The sequence below is a fragment of the Melopsittacus undulatus genome, chromosome 1 (genome assembly GCF_012275295.1).
Source record: "Melopsittacus undulatus isolate bMelUnd1 chromosome 1, bMelUnd1.mat.Z, whole genome shotgun sequence".
Taxonomy (NCBI): Eukaryota; Metazoa; Chordata; class Aves; order Psittaciformes; family Psittaculidae; genus Melopsittacus; species Melopsittacus undulatus.
The window spans coordinates 35,406,328-35,427,295 of NC_047527.1; the positions used below are offsets into that span (position 1 = coordinate 35,406,328).

General features: G+C 37.8%; 1 protein-coding gene across 2 annotated transcripts in view; it reads left to right on the forward strand.

The window, feature by feature from the left end:
* ARFGEF1 (ARF guanine nucleotide exchange factor 1) overlaps positions 1-20,968 on the forward strand; it is a 90,430-nt gene that overhangs the window by 50,033 nt on the left and 19,429 nt on the right. For both annotated transcript variants that reach the window (XM_031050529.2, XM_005150789.3), the window contains exons 11-23: positions 4,657-4,756; positions 4,876-5,015; positions 5,121-5,229; positions 6,273-6,474; positions 7,529-7,640; positions 8,887-9,092; positions 9,193-9,277; positions 9,898-10,069; positions 10,643-10,794; positions 13,486-13,614; positions 16,823-16,981; positions 17,367-17,517; positions 20,818-20,908. In XM_031050529.2, coding sequence (XP_030906389.1) covers positions 4,657-4,756; positions 4,876-5,015; positions 5,121-5,229; positions 6,273-6,474; positions 7,529-7,640; positions 8,887-9,092; positions 9,193-9,277; positions 9,898-10,069; positions 10,643-10,794; positions 13,486-13,614; positions 16,823-16,981; positions 17,367-17,517; positions 20,818-20,908 — 1,808 coding nt within the window. The remainder of the gene's footprint in view (positions 1-4,656; positions 4,757-4,875; positions 5,016-5,120; positions 5,230-6,272; positions 6,475-7,528; positions 7,641-8,886; positions 9,093-9,192; positions 9,278-9,897; positions 10,070-10,642; positions 10,795-13,485; positions 13,615-16,822; positions 16,982-17,366; positions 17,518-20,817; positions 20,909-20,968) is intronic.

Consider the following 20,968-nt stretch of genomic DNA (forward strand, 5'->3'; position numbering starts at 1 on the left):
TATGAGTTAGCTTCCTCTATTTCAAAGTAGAGTTTTCTGTTGGCTGTGGTATTACCATGGTATGATGCTGAAACTCAGAAATTAGTAGGTTTGTGGATACATTTGGTCAACTGATGTTCAGTAATGCATTTCAGAAGTTTCAGCTCTGCACTATGTAGTACAAATTAAAAGAGTAAACTTATGAAAGGAATACATAATACATGGGTGTGCAAAGGAATTTCAGAATAAAAATTAATACCCTGAAATGCATTGTATTTCTCTTTGAGGTTGCTTGAACAACTTTCTTTCTCTAGGGAAATCCAAGCTATTTGATTAGTGTAACCACTTCTCTTTGTATATCAAGGCCTACAACAATATATATCCTCAGTAAGATAATCTCATTCCTCTGGTCTCAGAAAGTGAATGCACAGTCTTAACTCCCTGGGCCATAAGTAGAAATAAGTCCATATTCCTAGCAATGAGAGTTATCAAAGTCCTGACAAACATTGCAGATTTTCTCACTGGCACTGGATCAATATATTCTAAGTCTTACAGGAAAGCAAGACATATAGAGGCTTTGTTCTTGACTTCTGATTCTTGTGCTATAGGGTACAGGCAGCTTCTTGGAATGATTCTGTCCATTTGAACCACATGGATACCTTGTGTATCCTGTGTGATAAAGAACTTATGTCCATAGTGAATAGGTTGGATGAAGCTTTGAATGATATGGTTTGTGTGAGGTGTCCCTGCCCATGGCAGGGGGGTTGGAACTAGATGATCTTAAAGTCCTTTCCAACCCTAACTATTCTATGATTCTATTCTATTCTATTCTATAGTAGTGTGCACAATGTGCTCCTACTTTTCGTTTTGGTAATTTTATGTTTGGGGAGTCAATGTGAATACTGAAGCCTACATATTGCCCTCTGAGTGTAGAGATTAAGTACATGAAAAGATGCTAAGAAATGTTGATAATGTTGCTATTATAAGGACCTTCATTTCAGGGATTTCTTCACCTATGGATGTGACTGTGTAAGTTGGTATGTTGTGGCAGCTTTGGAGGAAGAACCTAATTTTGCCAGTATTATGTCAGAAGGGTCTTGTGTTCTGATCACTTACCAGGTTACTTTGATGCCTTCTGGGGAAAAAGTAATAGGATTTCCAGTATTTCCTTGAGCATAGCTTGGATAGAAATACAGGTTTGATGAGTGATGTGCCTTGAAAATATGATGCATTCTGAAGACTTTCAAGACAAACTGGGTGTGCTCAATAAGACTGTAGTGCATGTGTGGTGTTCAGCACATCAGACAGACTGTGCTGAGCTGCTTTTCAGTCACACAGCCTGCTTCCCAGCAAGTGTTGGATTTGCTGTGTTTTTGCAGAGTTACAAGTCAGTGTGTAGGTGGTAAATGCATTGCAATCCAGCTTCACTGACAGATATTTGATCAGCTTCCATCACTGCTGTTCTTTCCCCAAATTCCCAATGGAAAATGAAGACACACCTGAGGAAAACTGGGTAGGGGATGAAGACATATCTGAGGAAAACTGAATATAGGGTACCCTACACTATTGTAGCAGCTTTTAGAACATTCTGTATTAGGACCATCAGCACGTAGCAGGGCTGCATTTCCTCCTCACAAATAGGAAAGCCAAAACCTTGATGCTGCCAAAGTCTCCATCTACTACAAAGTACAGGGGACAACAATTTCTAGAAACTTATTCTTTTTCCTGGTTGTGAGCAAAGAATACCTCTTCTTTTAGCTACTGATCCTAAAGGTTATTCAGAAGATGTGGGTAGACAAGTACAAAACTTCATATTCAGTGTCTTGGAGCTGTAAGGAGAGCCATATGCTCTGATTTATAATATGCAAAATCTATGTATTTCAGGATTGAGGCTACATTCTTCATCTGTGTAAGACAGTTTTTGGCATATATTAAAATAATAGTTTCAGATTTTGCTGAAACTGAGCCTGTCTTGGTCCTTTGACTTGAATATTCAGGTATCACTGCCCTCAAGTAAGGTATAGTCATACCTTAATTGTCTTGTAACTGTATTCCTAAATGGGTCAATGAATATGTTTGCAGCAAGTCCCAGATATCAGGGTGTCATTTAACTATACTTACCATTACCAGCTTTCCGTAAGTGAATAAGCCATCTTAAAACTCTCATTTTTACAGAATCATAGAATAGTTAGGGTTGGAAAGGACCTCAAGATCATCAAGTTCCAACCCCCTGCCATGGGCAAGGACACCTCACACTAAACCATACCACCCAAGGCTCTGTCCAACCACTAAGGATGGAACATTCACAACTTCCTTAGACAACCCATTCCAGTGCCTCACCACCTCTTTAGTAAACAACTTCTTCCTTATATCCAATCTAAACTTCCTCTGTTTAAGCTTTAACCAGTTACCCCTTGTCTTATCACTACAGTCCCTAATGAATAGTCCCCCCCCCAGCATCCTTACAGGCCTCCTTCAGATACTGGAAGGCTGCTATGAGGTCTCCACGCAGCCTTCTCTTCTCCAGGCTGAACAGCCCCAACTTTCTCAGCCTGTCGTCATATGGGAGGTGCTCCAGTCCCCTGATCATCCTCGTGGCCCTCCTCTGGACTTGTTCCAACAGTTCCATGTCCTTTCTATGTAGAGGACACCAGAACTGCACACAATACTCCAAGTGAGGTCTCATGAGAGCAGAGTAGAGGGGCAGGATCATCTCCTTCGACCTGCTGGTCACGCTCCTTTTGATGCAGCCCAGGATACAGTTGGCTTTCTGGGCTGTGAGTGCACACTAATCCCAGCTCATGTTCATTTTCTTACCAGCCAACACCCCGAAGTCTTTTTCCACAGGGCTGCTCTGAATCTCTTCTCTGGTGTGCATGGGATTGCTCCGACCCAGGAACAATCAGTTGACCAGACAAAACAATTAGCTTATTTCTAGTTTACTTTTCTGATACTCTGGAAGTAAAGTCAAGTCTCAGCTTTGTGACATGAATTGCAATAAGTATCATAGTGATAGGTAGCATTTTAAAATATCTGAAGTGTGAAAATAATTGTCTATGTCCTAATACAATTTTGAGAAGCTGTTCATTCTGAGATAATGCTTGTCCAAAGTTGACACCAGAAGCAAGAAGTCAATTCTGTCTCGGAAGCATAGAGATCTGAAGTGTCTTTATAGTATGCAGACCTTCCAGGTAGTGTCTCTTCTAGCTTAGATTTGTGTTAAATTTCATACCTGAAACTTTCTTCTCTGCTTCATCAGTGACTTCTTTAAAATTCTGTACCACAAAAAAGAAAAAAAATCCCAATTCAGAGATTTTATAGCATTGCTGTCTTTCAGTAAAAAATAAGAAAACAGCAAATCTATAACTAAGGGTTGCTTATAGCATGACCTTTATTAAAATTTTATGTCTTCCTCTGTTTGGATTACATGAAGTTGTGATTGAAACCAGCCTAGTCCTCTTGAGTGTATTTAAGCACTTGAAAGTTTTTGATCTGTTGCATGTTGAAGTCCTTAGGTTTCATAGGGATGCCTTTCTTATGAAGATTAATAACTAGTACTGTGCTGTGTGCCCCTTTTTCTCTGAAGAGACCAATAAAATGGAAGTCTTAGCAGCACAGTTTGCTTGAGGAAATGGCTTACCATCAAAGGTGCTTAAAAATCAGTGTTGCTGGTTTTCCCCAAACGTTTTGAATTAAAGCAAAATTAGCTTTACTCTTATCTCTGCTTGGATAAAATCTTTGTAGAAATTCTGTGGTATAAAGGAATATTTGATATTAAAAACAAGAGTAGTTGCATATTTGGATACTTGTATGCTGCTGTTGAAGAAGCTTGATGGCTTGAGACTAGTGTCAGTTTTCTGACACTTGGCCCAGGTGGGCCACTGCGTTGGTGGATTTGGTGGATTTGGTAGCCACAACTGCCTGTGAAGAGGTCAGCTCTCAGAAGTACCGAGCAGTGGTGTAATGCAGTGTGCCAGGGTGATGTAATGCCATGTAGTAGTTCACATTTTGAGCTCATGCACTGTGTCAGCAGTTGCTGCTGTTCAGGGGAGAAGTGAGAAAAAGCCTGCCCAAGCTGCTAACATGCTGAGCTGAAATAGCTTGTAATACTAATGGACCTGGTGAGGAGCTAATTGAGAGGGGATAAAATAGGCTCTGTTCCAAACAAAAGCATCTGTACTAAAGCAATTTTAGGGAAAACTAAACCTCTTTTAAGGAAGAGTAACTTCCCTATTACTGGACCTGCTGCATATTTTATGCTGTGCGTGACTAGTACCCTTCTTCCAATAATCTAAGACTACAGTGATCCTTTTGTGTCAAGAAGTTTCCCTTCTAATGAAGGTCCAGTACTTTAAATTGGTGTAAGTAGCTGTTTGTTATGCTTGTGGCATAATATCATAATCTTGTAGAGAAGAATATTCTGTGGGTGAGGTAATGTATCTTCTTTTGAGATCCCCAGTGAACTCTTAACAGCAGCTTAGACTTCTTGTTAGGCTGAAGTGTTCAAAAAGGTTTCAAGATTTCACATTATTCCAGGTTCTTCCATTTTGGAGGGATCAAAATATAACCCAAATTTTTCAGCTGCTTTCAGAATTCTGTCAGAGTGTTGGCCATCAAAGTTAAGTGACCTTTTTTAATAGATTTTTTTTTTCTCCTTCTTCTTGGAACATTTGTTAGGTTTTCTTCAAAGAAATATTCCTATATATCTTGGAAACCTCTACTAGCTCATTTGATCATAAATGGATGGTTATACAGACGCTGACAAGGATATGCGCAGGTATTAAGGGCCATTTGGTTATTTTTTTTATGGGTTTATGCTAAAGAACAAAACTGTACTCCTTTCATTGAATGATCAATTTTTTTTCCTAAGTGTGACAATGTCCCATTGTTTTATAGATGCCCAGAGTGTTGTTGACATCTATGTGAACTATGATTGTGATTTAAATGCAGCAAATATATTTGAAAGGCTGGTTAATGACCTATCAAAGATTGCTCAAGGAAGGGGTAGCCAAGAACTTGGCATGTCCAATGTTCAGGTAAAAATTCCACCAAAACTTAAGGAAGCTTCATGGTTTTTGCCATGATAGTTTAAGACTAAACTCTTTGTTCCACTCATGTATTGCTTTTAAAATCTTTTCTAGGAATTAAGTTTGAGAAAAAAAGGATTGGAATGCTTAGTTTCCATCTTGAAGTGCATGGTGGAGTGGAGTAAGGATCAATATGTAAATCCCAACTCTCAGACAACACTTGGTAAGACACAAGATGTGATTCTTCTGCCTTTAATCAAGAGATGCTTAAAGCTCAAGGAGTTTAATGCATTTTTCCAGTATTTTGATACTGCTGGTTTCCAGATAGGTAAAACCTCTTGCATAAAAAAAGAGAATAAGCTTTTTTTTTATTTTGTAGAAGTATTGGTAAATTGGATTAATGTAATTTGAACAACATGTCATAAATTGTCTTTTCTTAACCATGTGAAGTCCTAGAAAGCTACTACACTGAAAATTACTAAATCCTGTTATTTTCTGTATTTGTAATTTTCAAAGGCTAACAAAACTTACTTTGAAGCTCCCTTAATTTCATATAACTTCATATTGATCAAATTACTGCTGAAGCAAGCTGGATGGAGAGAATTTTTTCATTCTCTCCATGAGAATGAAAAGAGGTGTAGGATTTTCACTGTTGTAAGCAGTGAAGTAACTAAATCATTACTTGTTTTAATCTGGTTTCCATCTGACCTGAGAGAAAAAATACTAAGGTTATGGTAGAATTTTCAGATTGAGCAGATAATATTGGTAGGTGAAGTAATAACCTTTTTAGAGGTGGTTAGCACAGCTGCTGCTGTGAACTGAGAGCACTAGCTCCTTGGCATGTGTGATTAATAAACACTTTTAGACACTCTGTTTCAAAAACAGCCTGATTTGCTTCAGGTCAAAAGTAACATCAGACTTGAAAATAAAAGGAAAGATGTGTAACTGAGTTTCCATGGTGCCATGGTTGTTTTGATTTTTTTGTTTGTTTGTTTGTTTAAGTGTTTACAAATTATAGTTATAATTCAAGGCTTCAATTTCAGGTATGTGATGGACTGAAAGAATCCTTGATACATTGTAGTGATTTTTTTGTTATTTTCCCCAGTCAAAACAAAAGCAGAATATTTATGTAAAACAAATGGGTAATTGAAGAATAACCCTCATGAGTTTTAGAAACCTTCAGAGAGGATTTGAAGAATAACCTGCGATTTTAATTTCTTTTCATTGTATGTATTTTGTATGTATGTAACCCTTTCCAATTTATAGGCCAAGAAAAACCGACAGAGCAGGATAGCAATGAAACCAAACACCCTGAGACAATTAATAGATATGGAAGCTTAAACTCCTTGGATTCTACTGCTTCATCTGGAATTGGCAGTTATAGCACACAGATGTCTGGCACTGACAACCCAGAGCAGTTTGAGGTCCTAAAGCAACAAAAGGAAATAATAGAACAAGGAATTGACTTGTGAGTGCCCTTTTATCACCCATGGGAGGGTGGATTCTTACGGAGCTATGAAGATTCCTGGGTTTTTCTTCCTTCTCCTCATAGATACTCATCTTGTGTTAGGAAAAAAACTGGATGTAACAGCACTTCCTCTGGTGAAAGAGTGCTGAATGGTGTCCCCTTTGGAGCCTGTCAACAGTGTTTTGTGTTAACCTAATTCCTCACAGCTAGAAGATGAGTACTCTGAATGTTTGTTCTTTTTTCTCCAGACCTGCTTGTCTAAAATAAGATTTTTATATTTGGATAAAAAGAACATTGAACTCGTGATCAATTGAATACAACCTGTTCTAGTGGTGTACACATTACTGATGAAAGTATCTGTATGCTTAATCTCATGCTTCTTCTGATTAATTAATTTGTCATAATTAGAACAGGGAGATAGCATTTTTCTGTGCAGTCTGGCATGAACCTTCTGTGGGATTTCAGCTTTGTCACCTTGCCTGCTTAGTGAGGGCACTTTATGCAAAAATAAAAGTTTTCTGCAGTATGGTTCTCAAACCTGAACAGCATCTGTTAGTCCTTCAGGGTTTCAGTTTCTCTCACTTACATGGTTCCATGTCTTTGTACATTTCCATTCTTGCAGGCGACTCATGGATTTCTTGATTGTTTCATACAGATTAAACCAAAAGCAACAGCGTGTAATTGTTCCATTCCAAGCCAAGACTTTGCTCTTTCTGCGAAATACTTTTTTCTTCATGAATGCCAGAGTAAATCATACTGTTTAGGACTCTTTACTGGGAGTTGCATAGATGCCATGTTGGCAGTTATGTAGCAGAGAGGAAGAGGAGGCTGTTTACAGGGGAAAAATATAAAATTATCCAATGATAAAGGGAATAATAATTGTAGAAGGGAATAGCATATTCCTGTCTAATACACAGTTTGATGAAGGAAAAATATTTAATACATAGATTTTTTCATTGCCTCATCCAAAATCATTGAATCTTTTTACGTAAGCTGGTGCGGCTTTGTGTGTGGCTGTGTTAACTCTCATTCCATCCTGATCTTCGTTGTACAGATTCAATAAGAAACCAAAGAGGGGGATTCAGTACCTGCAAGAACAAGGAATGCTTGGCACTACCCCTGAAGATATTGCTCAGTTCTTGCATCAAGAGGAAAGATTAGATTCAGTAAGAAAACTCTTTTCCTGATGGTTGTTCTTGATCATGATGATGGTTTTATACTTAATGCAAATAACATTATAGTGTTTTGAAGAGCTCAATTTTATTGTACAGTGAAGGAAAGGAGACTTCTCTCTACAAATTCTAGAATTGTAAGCTCAAGGAATTTGGAGTATGCATTACAGATATACACTGTACTATAACATCCTGCAGTTCATCGAAGGGTAAAGAGAGACTTGTACTTAATTAGTAATACAGCTAGAAGCATCTTAATAAACAGTATTTACTTTAGTCCAGTAAGGGACTGCCAGAAGTAACTGTCCTTCAGAGACAGCTAAAAAATAACATCATGCAGCAGTGTGAGAAGTATTTTTTTGCTGCCTCCCTAAAGAAAGTTACTTAATCTAGATTAGTTCTTTGATTTTATTTACAACTAGCGGCTGTTGCTGGACTTGAAGAGGCCTGCAATACTGGCTGAGGGGGGTAGGAATATGTCATGAATAGGTATAGGGGGTAGGAATATGTCGTGAATAGGTATAGGGGGGTAGGAATATTGTCATGAAAACCTTTGCTTTCTGAAATGGCAGTCTGCACCACTGTGCTTAGTAGCTACTCCCATTGTCCTCTAAGGAAAGGCTTGCATATGTGCCCATGCTTGCAGCTGTGACTGAAGTCACAAATTTCAATATTGGAACTTAGAATCAGGCATCAAAACAGATCTTTAAGCTCAGTTTATGTATACAGACATCTTTATATGAATTCGCAGTATTTTTCACTGTACTCTGTTGTGTTGACAGTGATCAACTTGAATGCATTAGTGTGCCAGCTGTTTATATTTGAGCATTACTTAAATCTATTTGAGGTCTGTACTCTAGTGGAAACAAAGTTTAGTAAACTTTTCATTCCTGTAGTAAGTTTCCTAACTACAAAAGTCATTACAGCAAAGAACAAATAATCATTGATAATACTAACTTTGTCTTGTGCTCTCATGGAATTCACCTATTAGAAAAAATAGTACAGGAGTAAAATGAGAGAAAAAAGAATGTAAGCAGATATGTATGAGCATGTAAGAGTATTATGAGGTAGTATATGGCCAAAATATTTTGCTTTAGAGAGTAGAGGAGAAACAGAAATACATCATATTTAACTGCCTCTTCCTTTGTGGGACATGTGGGCAGTATGACTTTGTTGTTCACATTTACATTTTTTTTTCCATTGTAAATGCACTAGTTTGTCTTTCCTGTTCTCACTTCAGACTCAGGTTGGGGAGTTCCTGGGAGACAATGATAAATTTAACAAAGAAGTCATGTATGCATATGTGGACCAGCACGACTTCTCAGGAAAGGATTTTGTTTCAGCTCTACGTATGTTTCTAGAGGGATTCCGTCTTCCAGGAGAGGCTCAAAAAATTGATCGCCTGATGGAGAAATTTGCTGCTAGATATTTAGAATGTAACCAAGGGTAAGCCATACTTCGTCTTCAGAGCTTTAGAAAGATGAATAATAAGTAAAAATTCATAATATGTTAAATCTGCTGTTCTTTTTCTCCTTTCTGCCTTCAGGCAAACTCTTTTTGCTAGTGCAGATACTGCGTATGTTTTAGCTTATTCAATTATCATGTTGACAACAGATCTTCACAGTCCACAGGTATGTTGCTAGAAAAATGTTTGTGTACTCCACAGACATCTAACTTTCAGGCTTTGTGACAATGTAGTCGTAAAAGCTTCATGTCCAACACCAACTTTGACACCAGTATGTGTGTAAGAATGAGTTTTTATCCATCTTTTAAAAAGGTAACAATATGTGTTGCATGGGTGTTGAGATTTTTAAGTTCTTTTGATTAGACCTTTCTGTAAGGTATCATTTTATTACTCTCTGAATAGGAATTATATGGATTTGCTTTCATATTATGGCACTCACAGTAGCAATCTAACCTGCAGTCAAAGCCTAATATTTGAAGTTGAGGTAATAGCTAGCTTGGTCTGTATGACAATATAAAACACTTTTTTTTTTTTGTAATGTATGTCTTATTGATCTGCAGATCCTACTGAATGTTTGTGTATGTTGTAATGTTCACATGGCCTTGTGTTATTTTGTAAATTGATAGTGTAGTCTCGCATATGTTAGATACTCAAAAATGTCTTCTGAATCAGCAGGCTTGTCCTTGATGTCAACTTTTCATCTGTTTGGGTGCTTTATGAGCAGCATTGTAACTGCTATGAACTTGTCTTATTTGTTGATATTAATAACTGCTTTCTGGGTTTCAGGTTAAGAATAAAATGACAAAAGAACAATATATTAAAATGAATAGAGGTATCAATGACAGTAAAGATCTCCCTGAAGAATATTTGTCTGCTATCTATAACGAAATAGCTGGAAAGAAGATTTCAATGAAAGAAACAAAGGAATTAACAATACCCACAAAATCCAGTAAACAAAGTAAGTGGCTGCAGTGTTAACTTTCTTCAAAGTGTTGTCTCTATAGTTCAATGAAACAATCTCCTTTTTAAAATGAGAAATGAAGCAAGCACCACTTAATTCAAAATGAGTCCTAGCTCTTAGTTTCATAGCCTTCTCCTTTTAACATAAATGCATGATTTTCAAACCTGTGTTAAATGCAAGTGTTATTTTCACTTCACATTATAGCTGAATCCCTGTATTCAGTGCATTGACCATGGAGAAGACAGATTTTGCTGCTGAACAGCAGCGTAAGAATATGCATTTGAGGGCTTTACAAAGTAATGATGTTGCTGATAGGCATAGGGCACAGTAGCTGTGCCTTCTGTTTCTAAGGCAGCCATTGTGTTTTCCTGCAATAACTGTTTTATACATTATTTTGACTTAAATTTTATCTATATTGTAAAATAAATATTTTACTGGTGTGGTAATTTTGGGAAGTACAACTAATATAAAAAATGCATCAGAGTACGGCACTTAATGAAAAATTTTGAATTATATTTCTGAAGACACCATTGTTAAACATACACAAATGAGAGGGAAATGTGTTTACAGGTGTTGCTAGTGAAAAACAGAGAAGACTTCTATATAACTTGGAAATGGAACAAATGGCTAAAACAGCTAAAGCACTTATGGAGGCAGTGAGTCACGTTCAGGCACCTTTTACTAGTGCAACACACCTCGAGCATGTGAGACCCATGTTTAAGGTGAGATGCATGTTTTGATACTCACTGAGAATATCACACAGCTTCTTAACACAAAATACTGACTGTCAGGGTTTGTTAAAAATACTTGTTGAAAAGATGTGCATCAGTTATGTTATGATCATTTTGTAAGTTGTTTAACTTGCTTCTGGAAAGAAGGGATGTTGAGCCTTCTACTCCAGATTCATTAACCCTGGGATTATCAGAACAAAATTCTGGCCAATGTCTGCTGCAAATTGGTATTTCAGAAAGCCTAGGACTGCCATTTAGTTTTAGGGGAGGTAGCTGGACCTGTATGAAACATTATTCTGAATGCCTGCCTTTCTGTTGTGTTTATGCAAAGCTGTCTGCATCCCAAATGCCTTTTCTGTACCAATGGTTCAGATTTGTAGGTACAAGAATAAGGGGTAACAGGTTCAAACTTAAACAGGGGAGGGTTAGATTGGATATAAGCAAGTTCTTTTCTGTTAGGGTGGTGAGGCACTGGAATGGGTTGCCCAGGGAGGTTATGAATGCTCCATCCCTGGCCAAGTTAGACAGAGCCTTGGGTGACATGGTTTAGTGTGAGGTGTCCCTGCCCATGGCAGGGGGTTTGGGTCTAGATGATCTTAAGGTCCTTTCCAACGCTGACTGTTATATGATTCTGTGTTCAGTAGTGTATTATGCCTCAGTATGCAATTGGATATGGTCTTTGGCATAAGTAACTCAAGTCCAGCTGTCAACATAACACTACCAAGTCCACCACTAAACCATGTCTGTAAGTGCCACATCTACATGTCTTTTAAATGCTTCCAGGCATATGGTGACTCAACCACTTACCTGGACAGCTTGTTCCAGTGTTTGACAACCCTTTTTCTAGTAGCCAGTCTAAACTTCTGACACAACTTGAGGCCATTTCTTCTTATCCTCTCGCTTGATACCTGGGAAAAGAGACCAAAACCCACCTCACTACAACCTCCATTCAGATAGTTGCAGAGAGCGGTAAGGTCTCCCCTGAGACTTCTCTTCTCTGGACTAAATAACCACAGATCTCTCAGATGCTTCTCCCAAGACCTGCTCTCTAGACCCTTCACCAGTTTTGTTGCCCTTTCTGGACATGCTCCAGCACCTCAATGTCTTTCTTATAGTTTGGTGCCCAAAACTGCACATAGTGTTCAAGGCATGGCCTCACCAGTGCTGAGAACAGGGGGACAATCACTTCCCTAGTCCTGCTGGCCACACTATTTCTGATACAAGCAAGGATGCTATTGAATACTTTGGCCACCTGGGCACACTGAGGATCTAGCTGTAAGATTGCTGTCCATGGGGGAAACCTTTGAGTTCTTTATCACCATGTTAATAGAAGTAGAATAGCACTCTCTTTTTACAGAATAACTATATAGCATACTATAGCAGTCTCTAGATAGTTCTTAAAGTATTTCAATTTTATGATTTTTAAAATCAGTGTAGGTTTCAATAGGAATGAAAAAATAGAGGAGGAAGGGGGAGAAACATACAATTCTGAAACATAAAATCGTAGAATAATTTGGGTTGGAAGGAACATTAAAGGTCATGCAATAGGAAATCAAGTCCCGGATCTAAGAATGCGTCTGATGCCTTTAATATTGTTCTGAAGTTATGGTTTGGTGAGTGCAAGTCTTAAACATTTCTCTGAGTTTGTGCTTTTGGAATTGCTGGCTTGAAAGAAACCAAAGCTTTGTGGTATATCATTTTATTATGAAATGAAGTGTGAAATATATTGCTCCCTGCTGTGCCCATTGACTGTTTCATCTGGGCTCTCTTCAGGTGAAATTATGTCTAAAATCATCCAGATATCCTGGGGTTTCGATCCATGACTACATGTAGTTACAGCAGGATCCTCTGCATCTTCTGATTGATTTTTGTGCCCGTGGCAGAAGGGGCCTTGATCATAAGAACAGGACCACATGGACTCTCCTCTGATAATTTTTACTTGGGTCTATTACATTCTTAGTCCCAACTATAGCAAGAGGAATGGGAAACATCTACAGTTCCTTAGATGGAAAAAGATTGAGGGCCAAGGGCAAGAGAATTAAAAGCAGAGAGATAAAGGAAAGACTTGTGTCCCATCTCTTACTGTTGTTGTCTTATAATTTTAGTGGAATTACTAGTTTGCTACCCTATTTTACCCTACTCTCTCTTTTCTCCTCCCCCTTCTACCCTCTCCCTCTCTGATCCTCCACCCCCTCCCTCCCCCCCCCCACTTCTTTCTGGTGTTATCAGGATAAATTTGTCTTACTTAGTACATACATTCCATCATAAAAGAACCTATTGCACACTGTTGGTTCTTGCAGTGACTGTTGACTCAACCCTCATCTTTTTACAATGAGAAATAAAAATAATCCCAAGTGTGCCAAACCTCCAGTAGACATCTAAATGACAGAGTTTGGGGTGTTTTTTTTGCAGGGGATTGGGGTTTTTTTTCAAGGTATCTGAAAATGGTTGTGTGTGCTGGTTGGTAAGGGAGAGTGTTTTTGAGGGGAGCATCAATCTACATTACTTGTGTTCTATGCTTCATGTCTATTCTGTTCCATTTTTCTTTTGGCAAAAGATACCTTCAAGGTTAATGATGTGAGTTAAGGACAGGATTTACACTTTAGCAAGCTGTTGAAACTATATCATTCTTTTCAAATACCAACAGTTGCTGATGGAGCTTTTATTTCGCATATGTTGCAGTTGGCATGGACACCCTTTCTGGCTGCATTCAGTGTGGGTCTGCAGGACTGTGATGACACAGAAGTTGCCTCTCTTTGTTTAGAGGGTATACGATGCGCAATCCGCATTGCTTGCATTTTCAGCATTCAGGTAAAAAAATTGAGATTGAGACAATACTTTGATTTATGTACTAGCAAAATGGTACTGGGGTTCTAGGAGTCCTTGTATGTACTGCAGTACCTAGAGACTGCCTGCTTCTGCAATTACTGCTTCATCTGATACTTGACTGGAAGCTCTTTAAAGTGACCTTTAACTTTTCCTGGTGTTTTGTAACTGGTAGGTGGCTGCCATGCCTATGTACTGAATTTTTGTATCCCCACAAGTTGCATATTTCATGTCAAAGTATTTTCTTTCCAGCTTTATTACAAAGCTGTTTACCTTTGTTGTGATTCATGAAATGAATCTTTCTAACCTGTTCCATAAGTAAAATAGTATCTCTGTGAACTGTGTTTGAAATACTGATCCAAACTTCAGAGAGATTATGCTAATCTGAGACTTCTATTATTGGATACCATTTTAACAGTTGTGGCACTGGAAATGTCATTCCTGATGTAATGCATGAATGTATCTTGCATTAAGCTCAAGGCCAAGAATTCCAGACCCTCTGGCTCCAGAGGGTAATTCTGTTTAAGCTCGGGGCAGGGGGGGGACAGCGGATGATGACGATGACTTTTTTTCCCCCATTTTAAAATCGTTGATAATGAATATATAATTATGTTATTGTAGACTATTAGTTAATAAATGGAATACTGGTCTGCAATAAATCCATTGTAAGGATAGCTGAAGAGAGGGGGCAACCAAAATTCATGTTTGACATTGCATTATTTCATGTGTGTATTGAAAACATTTAAAAAGTAAAACAACTGAAAAAAAAACCCAACAGCCTCATAAGTCTAACTTTCAGTAAAAACTGTTGAACTATGTATGATAGTGAATGTTTTGCTTCCTTCTCTCCCTTGCACTTGTATTTAACAGTTTAGATAACTTATCATCACTAATGTGGAAAAGCACACTGGGACTTCTGATATAGCTGCTTAAAAAAGCCCATATGAGAACATGTAATGTTTCCTTCCTCTGTCTTTCCACTTCATTCCACGCTCCCACCCCCCCAAGCTGAACAGACTTAAAAATTGGGTTAATAGAGCCTTCCCTGGAGCCTTCAGTAGTGCAGTGAAATTCACATTCCTGTTATTTTGTTTCTAAGTTGTAAAAGTGGAACTGGTACAAGTATCAGTTTCAGCAGCTGCAGGGGTTGGCTCCCAGACCTGCAGTGGTCTGCCTTGGATGGGGAGGGTGAGGACACAAGCTGTAAGATCCCCCATGCGCCAGGAATTCACCAGAATCAGTTGTTCCCTTGCATTGGCTTGGGACAAGTTTGATTGAACTGGACGTGTTTCAAAACCCACACTTCTCATTCACTGAAATGTAAAAACTTTTGGTTTGTATTTTCAGTATAAGTGGTATTACTACTTGGTTGCCTATGGGAATTCTGTTTTGTTGATATCATTAAAAACAATACTGGTTTGTTGATGGTTTCAGTATATTACGTATGATCCAGGATTATCTAATTGCACAAGGTCCTGATTAGATGGCAGTGTAGTCTGACTTCAGATGCCAGATAGCTTTAGTGGTTTGAAGAAGACTGGCAGGTCTGCACTTGAGCTGACTTGGGGATCTTTTCTGTTGGAAGCAGGTTTTTCCTCTGGTGCTTAACTGGTGCTGGCAGCTTTTCTGTTTCGTTGAATAAATATACAGAAGTTCAGATTGGTGCCTAAGAACAGTTAACATTACTTTATGTATACTTTATATGATAATATATAGATAATAGAGGGAGCTGTAGACTTTTAGTTTTAAGAAAATTCCAGAAGTACACAATACAGTTTAAACTCTGCATGTTCACCTCTAAAACATCTCTTAAGGAGTCTGGTTTTAATTATTTGTGCTTTTAATCTTAGACTGTCACAGAGTCTGGCTTTTGTCTTTAAACATCTGAGACAAGATACACATCAAAAAGATGTACTTCATTTGCTTATATCATCTGGTTTTACTTTCTGGTTGATGGGCACATTGTACATTTATTGTACCTTGACAGCTTAGAGAAGGGACAGAGGGGGGAACACCTGTATGAAACAGAAAGGGAAAGTAGAACTGAAAACATTTACTTTTTACAGAAAATACAGTTTGAAGACTCTAAAGCTTCTGTGCATAGTACTCTTCCCATGAAACTTCCATGTTTCTGTGCTTATACATCATTTGCTGTTCCTTTTGCCAGTGTACCCTGTAGCAGGGTTTGAATGTGGCAGCCATGCTATGTGTCTCAGTGAGAATCCACCCTTTCTATTACTGCCGCCTGTTGTGGTGTTTCTGTGTTTGTCTTTTCTTTACAAAACAGACATTCTTCCTAGGACTTTTTTGTATATTTTATATTTGGGTTTATTATGTGCTTATTATTATTAATTTCAAAACAGTCTTAAGCTTCCAAACAGCTAAATACATTTCATAGTTGTCATTTGTTTCTCTGATGACCAGCAATTCTGATTTCAGTTTATGGCCTTTGGGTCATAATGGGAACATAAAATTCATGTCTGAGCTCAACTGTAATCCCTTTTATCACTGTAATTGGTTCATATGGGATCTTAGAAGTTTCTTTTGGTATTCATAGGTACCCCATACATAAAAATCAGGTACCACATGTGGAACATCCCTTTTTTTGTAAGATTGATTTCACCTGCTTAGATTATAGGTCACTTGCTGTTCACCCACCCATGGCAATCTTGCCTCACAAGCTTCTGGAGTACTCCAAATTGTGTGGATTAAAACAACTCAAGAGCAGTTTTGTGGAATTGGCAAAACATGCCTTTTAGATATATTACGTAGATTCTGTTGCCAAAACGATCCTACAACTTGAGAGAGTCTGCTAAGGCAGAATTTTCAGAGTAGGTCCAGGTATAGCACAAGAATATTAACTAAATTAACTAAGAAGCCACGTTTCTTCTGAAACAGCATCCTCTTTCCTAAAAAAAAAAAAATGCTCCCCAAATACCAAAGCCAGAAACCTGAAAAACCAGAGAAGGTGTTGTATTCTTTCAGACATTACACATCGTGTTCCTGTATAGAGAGAGCCAGCTTAATGCAGAAGATGATGAGACATTTTCACTATGTAGAATGCTTTAGAAATTCAGTTCTAGGAAGAAAAAGGTAAACAATATAGCTGCTGAAATCACACAGATTGCACTAAGACCCAAGAAACTGAGAAAATACTTTCAACTTTTCTGTTTGTTTTCCCTCCCATTTGTAGCTTGAAAGAGATGCCTATGTCCAAGCATTAGCAAGATTTACATTACTTACAGTGAGTTCTGGTATTACTGAAATGAAGCAGAAGAATATTGACACAATTAAAACTCTCATCACAGTGGCTCATACAGATGGAAACTACTTAGGAAATTCCTGGCATGAGGTACAAAAGTAACTTGTACTTAAACTGTAAGAAAGCACATGTATTGATTTTGAACATAGTAGTGTGCTTGTTTGTTCATGAATATAGTGGGTTTTAGATAAGTGCCAAGTATGTACTTCTGTACATACATAATGTAGAATTGCACATTATGCAGCCAGTTAAAGTAGCAAAACATGTGTAAGTGACAAATTAAATTATGAAAGACTAATCAAATAATATATAAATTAATACTCGTTTTGGATAGAAGAACAGAAATACTTTTCTGACCTTGAGTGTTTAGAATTTTTTATTTCTAAAGATCTGCCTAGAGACTTCTATTTACTTATTTTGTACTATTTCAGACTGCTTTCTGTTGATAAACAGCTTCTTTATTTCCCTGGAATAGATTCTGAAATGCATTAGTCAACTTGAACTGGCACAGTTAATAGGAACTGGAGTAAAACCCCGCTACATCTCAGGGACAGTGCGTGGCAGGGAAGGTTCTTTTACTGGAACAAAAGATCAGGCACCCGATGAATTTGTGGGGCTGGGACTGGGTAAGTAATTGATATACAAAGTATTTCATTTAACTAGCTTTGTTCAGACAGATATTGAAGTTTGTTCTTCGTTTTCGTTATTGTTGACTATGTGATTCAGAGACGAGACCATGAAGAAGTTGTAAAACTGTCTTAGACTTCGAATAGACTTACTCCTATTTCTAGAGTATTTGTTTTGGTCTGTTTTGGTCTGATAAGAATTAATGCTAGGATGGGTGAGCGCAAAATGTTAGAAAATGATAAATTGTTAGTTTCTATTACAATATATCCGACCAAGTAAGAGCAGATTGCGGATGGGGTGGTATGACCAGATTTAAGGATGTTGCAGTGTTAGTTCACCAAGTGTTTTACCAGTCAGGCAAGTTAGTATGTGTAGGTTAAGCGTCCTGTTATGAAACTGCAAGAAATCCACAATATTCAAACCAAGTAAGAGATTATTTTAGCTCAAATGCTGAAATTCTGTTTCCTCCTCTTTTAGTTACTGTGGCACTGAAGAAGTACCTTTTGTAGGCTGGCTTGACAGACAGAATTTGTTCAGTAAATAAGGCATTGTTTCCTATCCCAGAAAACTATACCAGCCTTAGCTTCAGCTACCTTTAAAAGGTTGACTTTTTTTTAATTTTTTTTTTTAAATAGGGAGACAGCTAAAGACACACAGGTGTAGTGTGTTAGGAAACTATGAAAGCAATAAGGAAGTACGCATAGCTCCATTTGACTTTAGGAAGTTTCTATGTCAGTATGATGCTCTGTATCTCCTGCCTTTTGAACAGCTTATCTCACAGCTGAGCAAGAGCTTTGTGTTCCCTCAGATTTTCATGTAACTATTCTTTTCTTTTTCTAGGATAAATTATTATTTTACTATTTTTCCTGGTCGTAGCCCACATCCTAGATGTCTGGTTTTACGTTCTCCTCAGTTTTTCTTACTCTGCAGTCAGTCTTTTTCTTTCCTTCAGGCTCTCCTTTGGCCTGCCTCTGTACTCCCGTCACCATGCCAAGGGCTGCTGAAGGGAAACCTTGTGCCTGAAATTAATGCATCTGCCAGCATCTCATATACTGAGCTTCTCCCTGCCCTTCTAATATGCATCCCCCAGTTTAGTGTTCCCCAGTGACCCATCCAACTTTGCTATTTCCAAATGCTGGCAGTTTCTGTATGCTGAAGTGACTGGCCTTTAAAGATTTTAAGCCCTAATAGCTCAAGAATGTAAACTGTAGTCAGGTGTCTGTAAATCATATTTGCTAGTTGTTGGTGTAGATCCAGCTCATAAAGACTTTTTTCCCCCTCTTTCATCTACATTACTAAGGAAGACAGTCTGTGCCCAAATGCATAAAATGTTTCTCTGAATTGACTTTCTTGAATGCTTGTTACAGTGCATATTTGGAATATGGAAATTTTTTTTACTTTTTTTTATAGATATTAGTTTTTAATAATACCACTTCCATATTATAGGAAAATGCCAACTCAGTTTGGGTTTCTTGCTTTAGGTGCTGTTAGAACATAATCATTTTTCTCAACTGTTTAGTTTTTTCACTCGTCTCCACAAATTCCATGTTGCAGATATCTACATTTTCTTTCTATGATCCTTTGAAACTATGGCTTTCAAGCAACCTTCCTATAAATCTAAATTCTCGTGAGAACCCATATAGCCTATGTCCATGTATACAGACACATACTTTACAGTAAAGAAAATAGTTGTACAGTTAGAGTAAGTGAAGTTGCAGTCTGGTGACATGAAAGCTTCATATTTCAAACCAGCTTGAAAATACAAAGCATCACAATCAGTGTGGGTTGTAAAAGTAGATGACTAAGCATCTTATTCCTTTGTTTCTTTGGTAGGAATGTTGTCTGACTTGTAACTCTAAAATTCAGCTTTCTTCTCTAGTTTCTGTTCACAACATTGGAAGACAAATCCTGCTGCTCTGAGTAGGTCATAGCCAAAGAGTACTTTCCAGATAAGCAGAAATTCTCTTTGGACAAAGGAATGTGATGAATCAGTTTTTCATAAAGCAGAATTATATAGGTGACTTGATGTTTCATTGTAAAAGATCTTGTACCTGCTGGAACATAAATCTGCTGTCTGTGTAGGTTTTCCAGCATTGATCAGAAATCCAGTGGTGTAAGGAATTTTCATGCAAACTGGCAGAGCTGGTTATGGTTACCTAACTTCTTAGAAATAGCCCTTCATGTTCACTTCACACAGCTGCTCATTTGATATGTTTCTTAGCTAAAGCATTACCAGGATAGAAGCTAATTGATACTGGCAGCTTTTGTGCCAGTAAAAGAATAGAGACATATGAGAAGTCTCAATCAAACCCAACAGTAATATAAGTTGCTGAAATACTAGTGTGAGGTTATGGATGTATGCTTGTTATGCTCTGGAAAAATACTTCAGATGGGTAGTTTATATATAATGAATAGCCAGTCATCTCCAGCCACTTCCAGGTGTGGAGCATAGCAAGGCTCAGAGACAAACTTTCAGAAGGTAGTCTGGAATGTGAGAGCTTCTTGTCTTAACAGAGCTCTGAGAACAGATCTATTGGCCTCCTTACAAGCCTTCTGTTCTCCCCTCCCCTATCATTCTGATAGGCAGCTCAAGGAAAAAATTAGTAAGAAAATACAGGGTACCCACAATGGTTGCAAGATTCCTGCAAGTTTCCTTTTTTTTTATTTTTATTTTCTTATGGGGCATGGAGGAAGGCTTACATAGCCAGAAATTTGCTCATTGTGAATTAGCGTTTTCTTAACATGAGCTTTCCAAGGTGTGGGTCACAGTTTCTAGCCTCCAAACTCAATACTGCTATTTTTATTTACAGGTTTTTCTCACTATTATTAGGTGATAATTTTGTTGTACTTGAGATGTAGCTGTAACATGGAGTTTTAATGGGAGCTCTTCTCTGTGAATGATTAAAAATTAAAAATTAAAAAAAAATAAATTCCTCCTCTGTGCAATGTTCTCCATCATGTGTTAATTGAAATACCCATTGAAAGATACAGAGAAAAAGATGGTTCTTGTGCTTGTGTTTTTTTTTCATTTTTATCTCTTCACACAGTTGTTCCAATGTAGACAATTTTCTGGGAGTAATACAGTTTATAAATGGATAAAGAATTTAGAGAATTATACTGACGTGCAACTGTTCAATGAGATGCTGAACTCATGCAGGGGAAATAATAAAGTACTTCTCTTTTTTTGTGAATTAGAAATATATTTAATTACACTGGTAGTGGCATGACTTCTCTTCCTCTTTCTTCCCAGCCCTTTATCTGTTATCTCTTACTTTTTTTTCCAATTTTGTTCATTGTAGTTGGTGGAAACGTGGATTGGAAGCAGATAGCAAGTATTCAGGAATCCATTGGTGAAACTAGCTCCCAGAGTGTTGTCGTTGCTGTAGACAGGTATTGGATTAAATTTGCTGTTGCCACCTCAAGCTTTTTAAGCAATATTTCAGTACCTTC